At 35.9% G+C, this 13,512-nt stretch overlaps 1 protein-coding gene across 1 annotated transcript; it reads right to left on the bottom strand.

Annotated features, from left to right (window-relative positions):
• Positions 1 to 3,714: 3,714 nt before the first annotated feature.
• LOC141399515 (PAX3- and PAX7-binding protein 1) lies at positions 3,715 to 12,987 on the bottom strand. Its single transcript, XM_073978462.1, has 13 exons — positions 12,510 to 12,987; positions 11,776 to 12,110; positions 9,250 to 9,490; positions 9,012 to 9,188; positions 8,347 to 8,852; positions 8,141 to 8,264; positions 7,625 to 7,813; positions 7,413 to 7,561; positions 4,866 to 5,070; positions 4,520 to 4,712; positions 4,288 to 4,447; positions 4,067 to 4,230; positions 3,715 to 3,991 (listed from the first exon to the last, which is right to left on the bottom strand). Exons 1-13 carry the CDS (start codon positions 12,811 to 12,813, stop codon positions 3,940 to 3,942), a joined length of 2,799 nt encoding a protein of 932 aa, XP_073834563.1. The 5' UTR covers positions 12,814 to 12,987; the 3' UTR covers positions 3,715 to 3,939.
• Between the last annotated feature and the right edge of the window lie 525 nt (positions 12,988 to 13,512).

Below are 13,512 nucleotides of genomic sequence, written 5' to 3'. Positions count from 1 at the left end.
TAACGAATTTTTTAAGGAGGTTGGGTTCGGGCCAGAATAGATATGATTAGTTTTTGCTGATGATCGTGAAATGTTCAGGGAATGAAATGGACCAAAAACTAAATTGTAACCAATTTTTTAGCGGCTCTGTAGGTCAAAATAATAACCCGCAAAATTTTAAACAAAGTTTGAGTTTATGATGGAGAAGAAGCGTACAAGCCAACGTGAAGATCAGATAATACTTAGCGGGTTAAATGGACTGAAACTTTTGTGTGAAATTGGTAAAAATTTCAATAACGTAGCGGTTAAACAACGTAAGTAGTAGTACTACATAAGTGAGTTTCATTACATTTTAGTTTGTGTGAACTAATTTTTCCTTTCCTGCTACAAAAATGTCTTTGTCATGCTAGATAACTTTTTGGTTTTGGTCATAAGTATTATACATTACATCTCTGATATTTGATAATTACATTTTCACAATCATTGATAAGAAGTTCCGTGGAGAGCGATTGTCCAGGGATAGTGGTATAGGGTATCCCATGGTCGGCTCCGTCCGACTATAGACTTTTCTTACTTGTTTTTATTTTTTTTTTATTCGTTAGTAAAAATGAACGGCGACAGCTAATTTGTTGTCGCCGGAAAATTAACATTACGGCGACAAAATTTGACGTCGTCGTGCGACTTTTGCCATACGTAATGGAAAAATTGCAACTGGCAACGCGACCCGACTCGCCTCGCTGTACGGAATCGGCCCATTGATCTCCTGCCTCCTTTATTCCTTCATAATTGTGCATACTCTTTACATGTTGCTCTCAAGATAATATTTAATCAGTCCCTCTCTCAAGGCCACTTTCCCGATGATTGGAAACTGGCCTTTATTTCTCCAACTTTCAAATCTGGACGGAAAGATATAATTGAAAATTACCGCCCAATAGTGAAATTGTCTACGATTCCGAAACTTCTAGATAAATTGGTTAACAATCGCCTTTCGTGGATATTTAGAAACCATATTTCTCCAACACAACATGGATTTTTTCGCGGCAGATCAACCGGTTCAAATTTAGCTCTATTCACACATTTTTGCTCTAACTCAAATGAAAAAGGTAGACAGGTAGATGTACTCTATACTGATTTTAGCAAGGCATTTGACAAATTGCCGCAAAATATGTTAATTGCTAAGCTCAAAAAGATAGGGATACATTCCAACTTATTGTCATGGATTTCATCATACATATCTGGTAGAACTCTTTTCGTAAGAATTGGTGATTGTTTGTCTAACCCCATTGAAGTGATATCTGGTGTTCCCCAAGGCAGTCACCTTGGACCATTATTATTTTTACTCTTTATAAATGATATACCTAGGAGTGTTTCGTACGCTAAATGTTTGCTTTACGCAGATGATTTAAAACTTTTCTGCGAAGTCTGTTCTTATACAGATTGTTTAAATTTTCAGCATGATATCAACAGCATATTAAGTTGGTGCCATGTTAATCAACTTATGTTAAATTTTTCCAAGTGTAAAGTAATGACTTACACTCGTAAAACTCCAATTGTATTTAACTATTCCTACAACTCTGGTACCGATTTTACTCGAGTAAATTTAATTCAAGACTTGGGTGTATTTTTCGATCCAATTCTCTCCTTTAAGCATCATATGGAGTATATTGTTTCGAAATCTAATTCCCAATTTGGTTTCCTTAAACGGAACTCTAAGGAGTTCTCAACAAATACACTAAAAATACTTTTTGAGAGTCTGGTTAGACCTCATATTGAATATTTATCCATAATTTGGGATCCTTATTACAATGAAGGAATAAACAGAATTGAAAGAATTCAGAAACGTTTCACAAGATTTGCTTTAAGAACTACTTATAACATTGATAATATGCCTCACTATATTGAACGATGCCGAATCCTTGATATTCAGCAACTATATCAAAGGAGGAAGCTACAAGGTATTGTTTTTATAAAAGATCTATTTGATTCAAATATTGATTGCTCTGAGCTTTTGCCTTTGTTACCCTTGCACGTTCCAAATCGATTTTTACGAGAACATCAATTATTTAATATATCTTTTCATAGAACTAATCATGGGAAGAATGAGCCGTTAACACGATGTCTTTGTTTATTTAACTCCATTGCAAACCATATAGATTACCACATAGAACGTCATGTTTTCAAGAGATTAGTTAGATCTTTGCTTGAAAATGAACCTTAACTATACATTTAATGTTTGCCAATTTATTAAAATTCTAGTTTTTAAGTCCAATCCAATGTAATCTGTGAGAGCATAGCTCGGTAGATGAAATAAATAATGTGGGCCAAACAAAACTCGTACAACTATTTAATTTTCAGCTACGTTAAGTTCTATGTCACACGTAGTGCGAGTCTCGAACTCAGTTTTTGAGTAATCGACAAAAATCGGTAAAATTAAAGTGCTTATAATTTCGGTATTATTTGGTAAGTTAGCGACCAATAAATTGTAGTCGCAAGGTTCTATTGATAGCAACAGTGTTGTCAACCTTCATTTGATTTTTTCATGCATAATATTGCATTTTAATGTTACCGATTTTTGTAGATAACTCAAAAAATAAGTTAGAGAATCGCATTACATATCGACGATGAAATATAATAGATGTCGTGAATAAGTGTATTTTGTCCTCAAGAGTCTGATCCCCATCCTAGGGGAAACAATAAGGCCGTTACAGTTATCATGTTACAGCAATAAACAACGAATATATAACGATCAAATATACGCACCAGAACGACCCGAGTCCCAATGGGCGGAGACTGTTGCTGGCAAAAGCCAAAGCATCAAGCATTTCGTCTCCTGCATCTCAGATCAAATCCATTCGCTCGCAGCAAATTGTCCACTTTTCCAATTCGATGAATAGCTTCAAAAAAATTAGTACCACATGAGAATATTTAACATCTTGCATTCATACAGGGACTGGAAGGGTAGGTTCCTAACGGCATTATGCCTCAACACCGGACAACAAAGACGACATCTCCGCTAGCAATTTATTTTTTATTTAGAATTTTATTATTTAGGGCTACGTCGATGCCTCTCACACAAAATTTACTTCAAAAATGCAGTATTGAAACGTTTTTAAATATTTTGCAGTTGGTCGTTCTCGCGACCCCTACTAAAACTGTTCCATTTTTTTTGGTGGAAAGCCCATACTTCTTGGGGTAATGGTCCAAAATCTCTATATAATAACTTACGAATTGAATGTCCCATTTGGCAGGAAATTTCTAAATTCTCTTCAAAACGTACATCAATAAAACAAACACCTATCGGATATCTCACAAATGTTCAAAACTTTAAATTATTAAATGCAGTTTTAGGACTGTTTGAGGTTTTTTTTTAAATTTTTATCAAGGTAATCCATTTGATTCTGATTACGATATAATTGTTTTCGTAGGCAAGTCCATGCTTCTCCCAAAACTAAATCCAGTTCCAGATGGGCTATGTCGGTGCATTCCTTCATTTGCCTTCTCTAAAATTACAACACTTATTGACCTTAATCCAGCATAAGTCAAATTCTAGGATCGTGTGGCTCCGGGTATCAAATCAAGCGCTAATATAGACCGCGTAAGCACTTAAAAAATTCTACTACTTAGAAATTATTACTAATTTACTGCTAAAATATATTTCATTACCTTTATTTCTTATTACGTAGCTTATGCCATTCCACTTCCAACTATTCCCAATAAAGAGTAGTTCCATACAGATAGTCTTCGAAACAAAATCTTTACGTGTATTGAAAATTTGGAAAACTATTCTTTAAGAATATACAAAAAATTGCTAAAACAGTATTTATATGTGACAATCGGATGGGTGATGGGTGGTGATTTTATGAAAAGATATCTCTCAGTTATTATGAAATGCAACAATATGTTGTATTTATAGATAAAAAACTAATTGTTATGGATTCATGGAAACACTGTAAAATACATTTAACTGCTATGTAGTCTTTGTAAGATTTGTTTAGCCTTATCACTAGTTTGCCTGCAAAACAAAAAGGAAAAGAAGTGGAATGTTAGAAGTGAAGACCAAAACAAAAAGGTTCTGCTAACAACTTACATAAATACAGGATTATTAGCATCACAAGATTCCATTGTTTGTTTAATATACAATATGAATAGTTGTAGGTTTTTCAAACACTCTGAATCGGGTTGCAGCCAGGCAGTGGGTAAAGTATTAACAATTGTATAAGCTTTGCTTATAGCATCAATTGGTGTACAGACCTGGAAAAGGGACACATAATATTTTTCATTATCTCAAGTAAGTAATGGAATACCTACCCTCATGGCCATCAATAGATAACGATTTAATAGACATCCAATTGCCATTTCCCTTAGTGGTGTATCGGCAATAATACCCTGCCACGATAAGAAATTGCGAAACAATTTTAGGCCACTACAAAATTGCCTTTGAAAAAAGGAAGTTTTGTTTTCGGAAACTCTGCAAGTAGGAGAGGTGTAAAATAAGTATTTTATATTTCTCAAAAATTTTTTTTTTTTTTTTTGTTCTTACTGTTTTGGAAAGATGGGTATAAAAACATCATTCTCTAGGGCATTTTTCATTTTGTCCAATATTGCCTTAAATAATTGCTGTAAGGATTTTGTAGATTCCTTTAGAGGATAATCACGTCCCAAACGATTAATGAAACCAATTAAACGTAATGTTTGTGTTGTCGACAAGGGATCCCAGCAATGGGTTACAATATCTGTAATTAAAAATAGACAGAATTAATATGTTTTAGTAGAATTGTATTGATTGGCATCACTGTTTATGAATAACCATTTAAATGATTATTAACTGGAGTAACATCGAACGTATTACAATTTTAAAGGAAATTGTTAACAAATCTGTTTCCTACCTGTAATTTTGGGTAATATAATTTTCTCTATTAGTGTTGGCACCAAATTCACATCTGGATCTTGTCTCAGTGATTCTTCAGTTTCATTTTCTTGCCAGGCATATAAAATACAAGCAGGATACCAACTGAGTTTTTCAATATCTTTGTAGTCTGCCAACAGGGGAGACCATGTTAGCATTTCCAAACGTATTAATGGACCCATAATCTGAAAGGGAAAAATATATTTGATTTAAAATATATACGCTTTATTGTACACCAGCCCGATTAACATATAATTTTAGGCACCACATATGCTATGTCCATTTTCAACAATTTAGAGTCGATCTAAAAATGTCCGTGCGTCTATTTGTTTGACTGGTTAAACACGATAACTCTCGATGGCAGTAACATTGCTACCACTAATGTTCGTTGTTGTTGTAACAGTGTTTGTTATTATGTTTGTATGTTTGTACTTCTGTTCAATCTGGCTCTGGGTATATCTCCAGTTCCAGGAAAGTGGCTGCTTCGATGGGATGTAACCAGAGATCCACTGGAGTTAGACGAGTAGATTTTGCTGGGCAGTTGAAAAGGTGTTTTGTCTCGTGCGGGCCCATGCCACATACTGGGCAGATGTGTTGCACGGCGCGGTCGATTTCCGCCCAATAAGAATTTAGGCGACTGCAATATCCCGAGCGTAGTTGAGCCAAAACTACTCTAGTTTGTCGTGGCAGCTGACGCTCCTCAGCTGCAATAGATGGGGGATGTATTTCGAGGACTTTATTCGCACTATAATTGCTTAAGGCCTTGGCAACTGCATCCGTGTGAATACTATTTAAACCAGCTTGATATGCTTGTTGATCTAGGGGTTGTCTCCTGTATCGTTGGACCTCGCCCTCTAGAGCATGGATATCCTTCCTGATCTGCCTGAATGTGTCGGGCCTACCCACAAGATGGTGATTGGGATGGCTCTCACGGTAACATGCAAGCAGGTACTGCAACGAAAGCATTTCATTGTCTTGCTTTACTGGAAGAATCTTTGCCTCCTCATGTAAATGGTCCACTGAAGATTTGAGGAGGCACCCTGTTGAAGTTCTCAGGGCGGCATTCTGGCAAGTTTGAATCTTTTTCCAATTCGTATCACATAATCTCGGGGACCAGACTGGCGCCGCATAGCTTACCACAGAGCAACCTATCGCGTTATATGTGGTCAACAAGGTTTCTTTATCTGCACCCCAAGTGCTGCCGGCTAGGGACTTGAGGACCTTGTTCCTTTGTCTTTTCAGTTTGTCGCAGATAGCTGTGGCGTGCGCGCACGACGTGAAAGTAGTGTCGAATGTGACCCCTAAAATTTTGAAGCAGTTTGTGGTCGGAATTCTGCTACCGTCGACCACGACATTCAATTCTCTTCCAAACTGCGCTGTCCATGTGGTGAACAGAGTGGATGTTGATTTTGTGACGAAAATCTGCATATTCCTCGAATGGAAGAAGGTGGTAAGATCGGTTAAATAGTACTTATGTACTAACGTTCGTGGACCACATTTGTGCCGAATAGCTTATCACAGACCAGCCTATTGCGTTATATGTGGTCAACAAGGTGTCTTTATCTACACACAAGTGCTGCAGACTAGAGGCTTGAGGACTTCCTACATCACATCTCATCTGACTCTAGTGGTCGGAATTCTGTTGCCATCGACCAGGACTGGCTCAGAAGCCATTGCTACGGCCGACAAAAGCGAAATAGGTCAGATGCACCTTTCTGGTATCCTTGTTGGCTCATCCCGTTCATTTGACATTTGTTAGTCTAGACACATCTGCTGGGGAGATTTTATCTCACCTCGAAAGCTCTTACAAATGCTTCGTTGACCAATTAAAATGTCTGATGGACACGACAACTATAGTAAAAAGCGACTTGCAAACTTAGATCAGTTCGAAGTCAATATCTGACCATTTCCTAGATATGGTTCCAGAAATGTCCCAATTCTTCTTTATACACCTCCCGGTGTACAGGTTTTTACTGCAGGTAGTATTTGAGGTCTCTATTAAGAGGCTATCAGGTATGTGATGAAAACCGAATCGACTCGATTTGCAGAATTGAAATTGTATGTTATCGGGTTGCCTTTGATGATATATATAGTTTTGGCAAAAGCCCCTTACTTGAATAATTTTTTTTAAATCCATTTCGAATCGTTTTCCATCACATACCTGTATAATTTTATTCTCCATATTTCCCTCAAGAACGACCCGAAAGTTCCAAAAACCCAGATATTATTTTCATATCAAGGGGGCGAAGCCGCCTGATACAATGGTAAATTGGAAACTAAATTCCCGGGTTCGAATTCCTAGACAGCTAAAATCACATTTTTAACGGTGACCAAAATATCCCTCAGTTGTTGGCGACATCTTAAAATTATTTTGGCCACGTAAAAATTCTCTACAAGTGATATCTTAAAACGCGCCGTTGAGACTAGGCTATATGAATGGAGACGCACTCTTAGATATGAAAGAAGTCTCCCTTATCCCTTTTCCGATGTGTGTGTGTGGGAAAATATAGTCCCAATTTATACCCACCTTTGGTAAACACAAACTGACAAAGGCATCTTTATAAGATGCCATATCAGTATGACGCCAAGCATGAAATTTCGATAGAATTATTTCAGGTTTACAAAAGTCATCTGTAACATCATCCATGACTTCAAGGCCTTCTTTGATTAGTTCCTCTGTAGAAAAACAAAGAATTTTAAAAAGGAGTTCTATTGTCGATTTCTATGATCATTACAAACCTAGTTCATTTTGAAATTGCTCCTGATAACGATCCGAGGTTTCCTCATCCGAAGACATACCATCCAAATGCGACGATAAAGTATTTTGTCGTTCACGTTCACAACGTCGGCGAGTGCGTCGACCTTCTCTTCCAGCTGCTCGACGAATTTGTTCATCATATTCGGGACCTTTGCGTAATGTTGTGGGTTCTAGAAATGTAAAAGATTGTTTTTATAGTGGGGGATTTTTTGTTTACTGTAATTAAGGAAAAAATAAAGGGGCACTCCAACTGCCAAACCTGAATATTTTTGAACCCTCAAGACCTTGGTACATAATCAGCATGATATTCTTGCTTATGTCATCTCTGATATATGAATAAACAACGACCGAGACAAATTAGAATTAGTATGTCCTTTGCCTTTTAGTCTTTTACCAGAAATAACTCAAGCAAGAAAGCCAGCCGCTTGTGTACCGAGCTCTTTAGAATTGTTCCAAAAAACGTATCACCGCTTTGCTACACTCAATTCCATACTTACTTGCTGCTTCTGCCATTTCTCTTGCCTGATCTCTGACATCCTGTCTGCGGCGTTCAATAAGGAAATGTTGATGTTTACCGAAAAATACAATGCACCTTTTTTCCAGATCGTTAATGACAGAAATCTGAAAATAAAGCCATATTTAAAAACTCTAATCTTCATCTTTCTCAAAGTTATTTCAATAAATGTTCCACCCAAATCCCTACCTTTTCATTAAGACAATCTACCAAATCGGTTACATAACATTTAATCTCCTGATAGAAACGATATTTAGCTGCTGCGGCAGGGGCTTTTTGTTTGGCATCCATCTCTTCCAATTGCATAGCTTTCATTTCTTGTTGAAGACGATCAATATCACTCAAATGTCGTGAATTTAACTCCTTCAATTTGTTAAGCCTTTCATTGACGGCTTCACGTATTTCCTGGGGTGAACGCAGGGCTGCTGTTTTAGTTTTATCCTTTTTGGGTTTTGTAACACTCAATAATTGTTGTGGTCGTTCCAGGGTGCATTTGGCATATGCCTGTTCCAGCAAAGAAGACGTTGATTTGACTTCTGGTGGCGCCTCAATGGCCTTATCAGCACTTGACTTAATCATAAATCTTGACAAAACCGATTCATTTTGAGCATTTACTAACTGGGCACCTGTGACACCTTTACGTATTTGTTGATTTTCCCATTCATGGGTTTCACAATCGGAATCTTCATCAGAACCTAAGGAAAGGAAGAGAACTGGGATTAAAGAAAATGTTGTAAACATTTGTGTTAATTCATGCAGGTGGTTTATATCATTTAGGGTACTGTGTAGATTTATAAAGTAGTGGTGGTTTTAAGCCTTACAAACCATAAGTTAAGTTTTTTTTAATTACATACAATCTTTTTCCACGGAATAGAATTTTTCACGCCTTTCTTCACGTTCCTTTATGCCAGTTATGGCATTCATATCCATACGTTCTTCATCATCGGAATTATCGCCTTCCATATCTTCGCGGGCCAAGCGGCTGCCTTTTTTCGTTTCAACTTTTGGCTCCTCAATGGCAATGAAATCACCTAAAAATTTCATATTGGATTAAAAAGTCCAATAACCACGGAATTCTTTCAAATCACTTACCTTGTTCCCGGGCCTTTTGTCTACGTTTGCGTGCGGCATGTATCATTGCAGCATCGGGTATGGAACCACTTTCCAACATTTGTTTCAAATGATCTGGTTTGGCAAAACGATGTTTACTACTATCCCCATTTCTTTCGCTATCACTGTGATCAGATTCATCATCCGACATATCATCACGTCCCGCACACAATGCTGCCCGTCCATTGAGTATAATATTTGGTTCAGTTTTTTTAACCACCAGCTGTGAAGCAATTTTGCGGAAAAATTATAGATTAGAAAATCGGGAAATGACTCGTCTTTCGAAAGTGGTATGGTTAGGAAGGAAAAAAAGACTAAGGTAGCTATTAAATTAGGTTGAAAAATTTTAAAATCATTTTAAGTTTGGCCAAGCCGATCCTTATACCTATTTTATAATGGCACAGAATCTCACCCAGAAAATTTGTAGGAGGGATTCATGATTCTCAACTCAAGCAAAAAGCTGAAACATATTTTTGAAGGAATCCTCATCACCACCAAACGTGCAATTCTTAAGAATATTTTTTTCAGAATTACTGAGACCAACCCATTGTAGGATTTTTTTATGTTTTTTTGAGGGATTTTGAGACCACCAAAGGTGGATTTTTCAAACAACATCTGATCACAAAGCGTCGATTTATAAAAGAATATTTTTTGGGGGACCATCAGACCACCAAACGTGGATTTTTTAAAGAATAATTTTTGAGGGACCATCAGACCACCAAACGTGGATTTTTTAAAGAATAATTTTTGAGGGACCATTAGACCACCAAACGTGGATTTTTTAAAGAATAATTTTTGAGGGACCATCAAACTTGGATTTTTTAAAGAATATTTTTGAGGGACCATCAAATATGCATTTTTTAAAGAATATTTTTGAGGGACCATCAAACGTGGATATTTTAAAGAATATTTTTGAGGGACCATCAAACGTGGATATTTTAAAGAATATTTTTGAGGGACCATCAAACGTGGATTTTTAAAGAATATTTTTAAGGGACCATCAAACGTGGATTTTTTAAAGAATAATTTTGAGGGACCATCAAACGTGGATTTTTTAAAGAATTTTTTTGAGGGACCATCAAACGTGTATTTTTTAAAGAATTTTTTTGAGGGACCATCGAACGTGGATTTTTTAAAGAATATTTTTGAGGGACCATCAAACGTGGATATTTTAAAGAATATTTTTGAGGGACCATCAAACGTGGAATTTTAAAAAGAATATTTTTTGAGTCAACATCAGACCATCAAACGTGGATTTTTTAAAGAATATTTTTTGAGGCAACATCAGACCATCAAACGTGGATTTTTTAAAGAATATTTTTTGAGGCAACATCAGACCATCAAACGTGGATTTTTTAAAGAATATCTTTTGAGGCAACACAAGACCACAAAAAGTGGGGTTTTAAAGAATATCTTTTGAGGCAACACAAGACCACAAAAAGTGGGGTTTTAAAGAATATCTTTTGAGGCAACACAAGACCACAAAAAGTGGGGTTTTAAAGAATATCTTTTGAGGCAACACAAGACCACAAAAAGTGGGGTTTTAAAGAATATCTTTTGAGGCAACACAAGACCACAAAAAGTGGGGTTTTAAAGAATATCTTTTGAGGCAACACAAGACCACAAAAAGTGGGGTTTTAAAGAATATCTTTTGATGCAACACAAGACCACAAAAAGTGGGGGTTTAAAGAATATATTTTGAGGTACCGTCAGACTAGATTTTCAAAAAATATCGAAACGACTCCCAAAAAAATTTAATATCGTGTTGACATTTTAAAAGCAGGTGGTCGTTGTGATTATGACAACAAAGAATTTGTTTACTAGGGGAACTTTCTTGGGACTTAGATACTTTATAAAGAGTAACAAAGGTAGTTGTCATTTCTGTGTCATTCTAAACCTCGTTCACTTAGTGATGATTTTAAATGTTTTTTTTTTTTTTCGAAAAATTAACGTTTTTAGTCTTTAGTAAGTATCGGTAAATTGAAAGCATAAATATCCTTGAGTTGTAATAAAAATTCAAATCTGTACATAGACACGCCAATTTACAGCATTGCGAAGAAGACAACCATAAGCTGAAAACAGATACAACGTTTGATTAAAGTTTTGCGTTGGGCGTCGAGAAAAAACAACAACAACAGGGCGACGACGATACCAAAGTCCAGCGTTTATGTGTTTGTCGGCATATATTTCAAATGAATTTGAATTTTTCGGCATCATGCCCAACAGTGTAAAAACGGCCAAAACGACAAAAAAACTATAATCAAACGTTGCATCTGTTTTCAGCTTTACTTTTCCAAACACCTTGGGAAAACTTTTAACCGAAAAGGAAAAGTATAATTTCTTCTTTTTGAAAAAAAAAATACAAAAATTTGATCGTACTAACGAATTTTGTCTTCTTTTTTTTCTAATTATGTTTCGAATATTTTCGCGTGTTGGTAATCGAAAAAGTAGTTTTTGTTTTGTTTGGTTTTTGTAAGGTGAGCAAAAAAATGATAATAATAACCTTACCACAAAGTCGTCTGTGCGTATTTCTGTTTGGATACTATCACTTTTATTACTTTTCTTATTTTGTTCCGAAGAACTTCTTGCTGATTGTGTTGTTGTTGCGGATGCAGATGAACCTAAATTATGAGAATCATTATTAAGACGTGAGGAACCGTTTTCACGATTCGTATTAGCACTATCGGTTGTTTGATGACCACTACCACCAAAGCTGCTGCTGGTTGCTGAGTTTTCAGCACAACGTTCTTCCCTCTTTTTGCGACGTCTTTCCTTGTCCATCATGCGCATAACTTTCTTGCTATGAGATGATTTGCGTACTTGGAAAACTTCACCATCGTCCTCTGGAAAACAAAAAAAGGAAAGACATATTAGGCATTGGAAATTAATTCCAAAAGATCTTGAAAATGATTTTTTGTTAATAACAAGTTTCAGAAGCAGTCCCTTTCCATATATAATATAAAAAAAAAACATTCCCTATACAAGTTCTTTCTTATTGCATTCTGTAACATTCTGATGGCTTCGAAGCAAGGCATTACTATGCATTTCATAAATAACCTTCCTCAAACATTATTTATTGCAATATTACATTCTTCTCCTTTTTGGAAAATCTCAAATTTCCATTATCATAATTGCCAAGATTCACATCAAACCTCATATTGAAATGCAAATCCTACTTCTCCCCATCCCAACGACCCAATAACCCACTTAATTATTTAGGCACGCGATGCATTTCTAATTACCTTCGTCTGCAAAACTTAAAAGCGCCTTCGTTTTGTAAGCATCTGTTCCGGCACTACTACTTTTACCACTGGAAGATTTTGATTTGCCATCTTTGTGTTTCTGTTTACTGGATATATTGGGTGGTGGTGGAGCTATAAGTTCATCACCATCGTGTTCCATATCATCCGACGCATCGTTTTTCTTTCTACTACTATAACCATCATTGTTTGTTGCTGTTGTTGTAGAACCATTTTCATCATCATCATCTAGGGCACTTGAAAAAACTCTTCTTTGTATCTTTTTCGGTTTACGAAAGAGTGACATTTTTGTTTAATCGATTTTTTAAGCGGCACAGTTTTATTTTGTACAATGTATTCGCATTTAATTATAATTTTTCCGGTTTCAATTCTATGTGTTTTGCAAAAACCCAGTGAAAAATCCTGTCTATAGAAATGCTTCTTCTTTTTCTCAGTGTGGCGTGTTGTCAAACATTGTTGTGATGTTGCCAGTAACAAAAAACGATTTGCTGGAAAATGGCAACTTTTGGCCTGTTCCCGTACTTTATAAAGTGGTAAAACATGGTAGAATAAAGTAAAGGTAGGCCACAGCTAACAGCTGATTACAATTTTTTCTTTTAATGGCCTAATCTGTCAAAAGCAGGGTTGACATTTTGTACTGTTTTTGACATTATGCAATTATAAAGGTAGATGCATCGTTGAATTGTTCCAACAAAAAACTTCTGCTGTAGCACTATATCTTAAAATTGAAAACAAGGACAAAAAATGTGTATTCGCGTGGCAAAATAAAATTGTTGATTTTTTTTAGCAAAACTTACGAATGAACGATTTATCAAATATTGATATTAATTTAAATTTGTTCCAAAAGTACGGGAATGTAAAAATTACAATTTTTGTAAAAATTCTGCTAACATTTATGTGCAAATCAGATGCTAGCAATCACGATGTCAGATTAGCCAAACTTGTCAAGTAGAAAATAAGTGAATGACATTTTTCACTGTCATAA

This window comes from Musca autumnalis, unplaced genomic scaffold, assembly GCF_047663935.1.
Source record: "Musca autumnalis isolate F117 unplaced genomic scaffold, ASM4766393v1 scaffold_1, whole genome shotgun sequence".
NCBI lineage: Eukaryota > Metazoa > Arthropoda > Insecta > Diptera > Muscidae > Musca > Musca autumnalis.
This window is presented reverse-complemented; position numbering and strand designations above follow the sequence as displayed.

Excerpts from the sequence above, each read along its gene's own strand:
- LOC141399515 (XM_073978462.1), bottom strand. The coding sequence starts at position 12,813 with ATGTCACTCTTTCGTAAACCGAAAAAGATACAAAGAAGAGTTTTTTCA. Across the intron at positions 7,814-8,140 it reads AGAAATGGCAGAAGCAGCAA|AACCCACAACATTACGCAAA; the intron begins GTAAGTATGGAA and ends TTACATTTCTAG. Across the intron at positions 7,562-7,624 it reads GCAATTTCAAAATGAACTAG|AGGAACTAATCAAAGAAGGC; the intron begins GTTTGTAATGAT and ends GTTTTTCTACAG.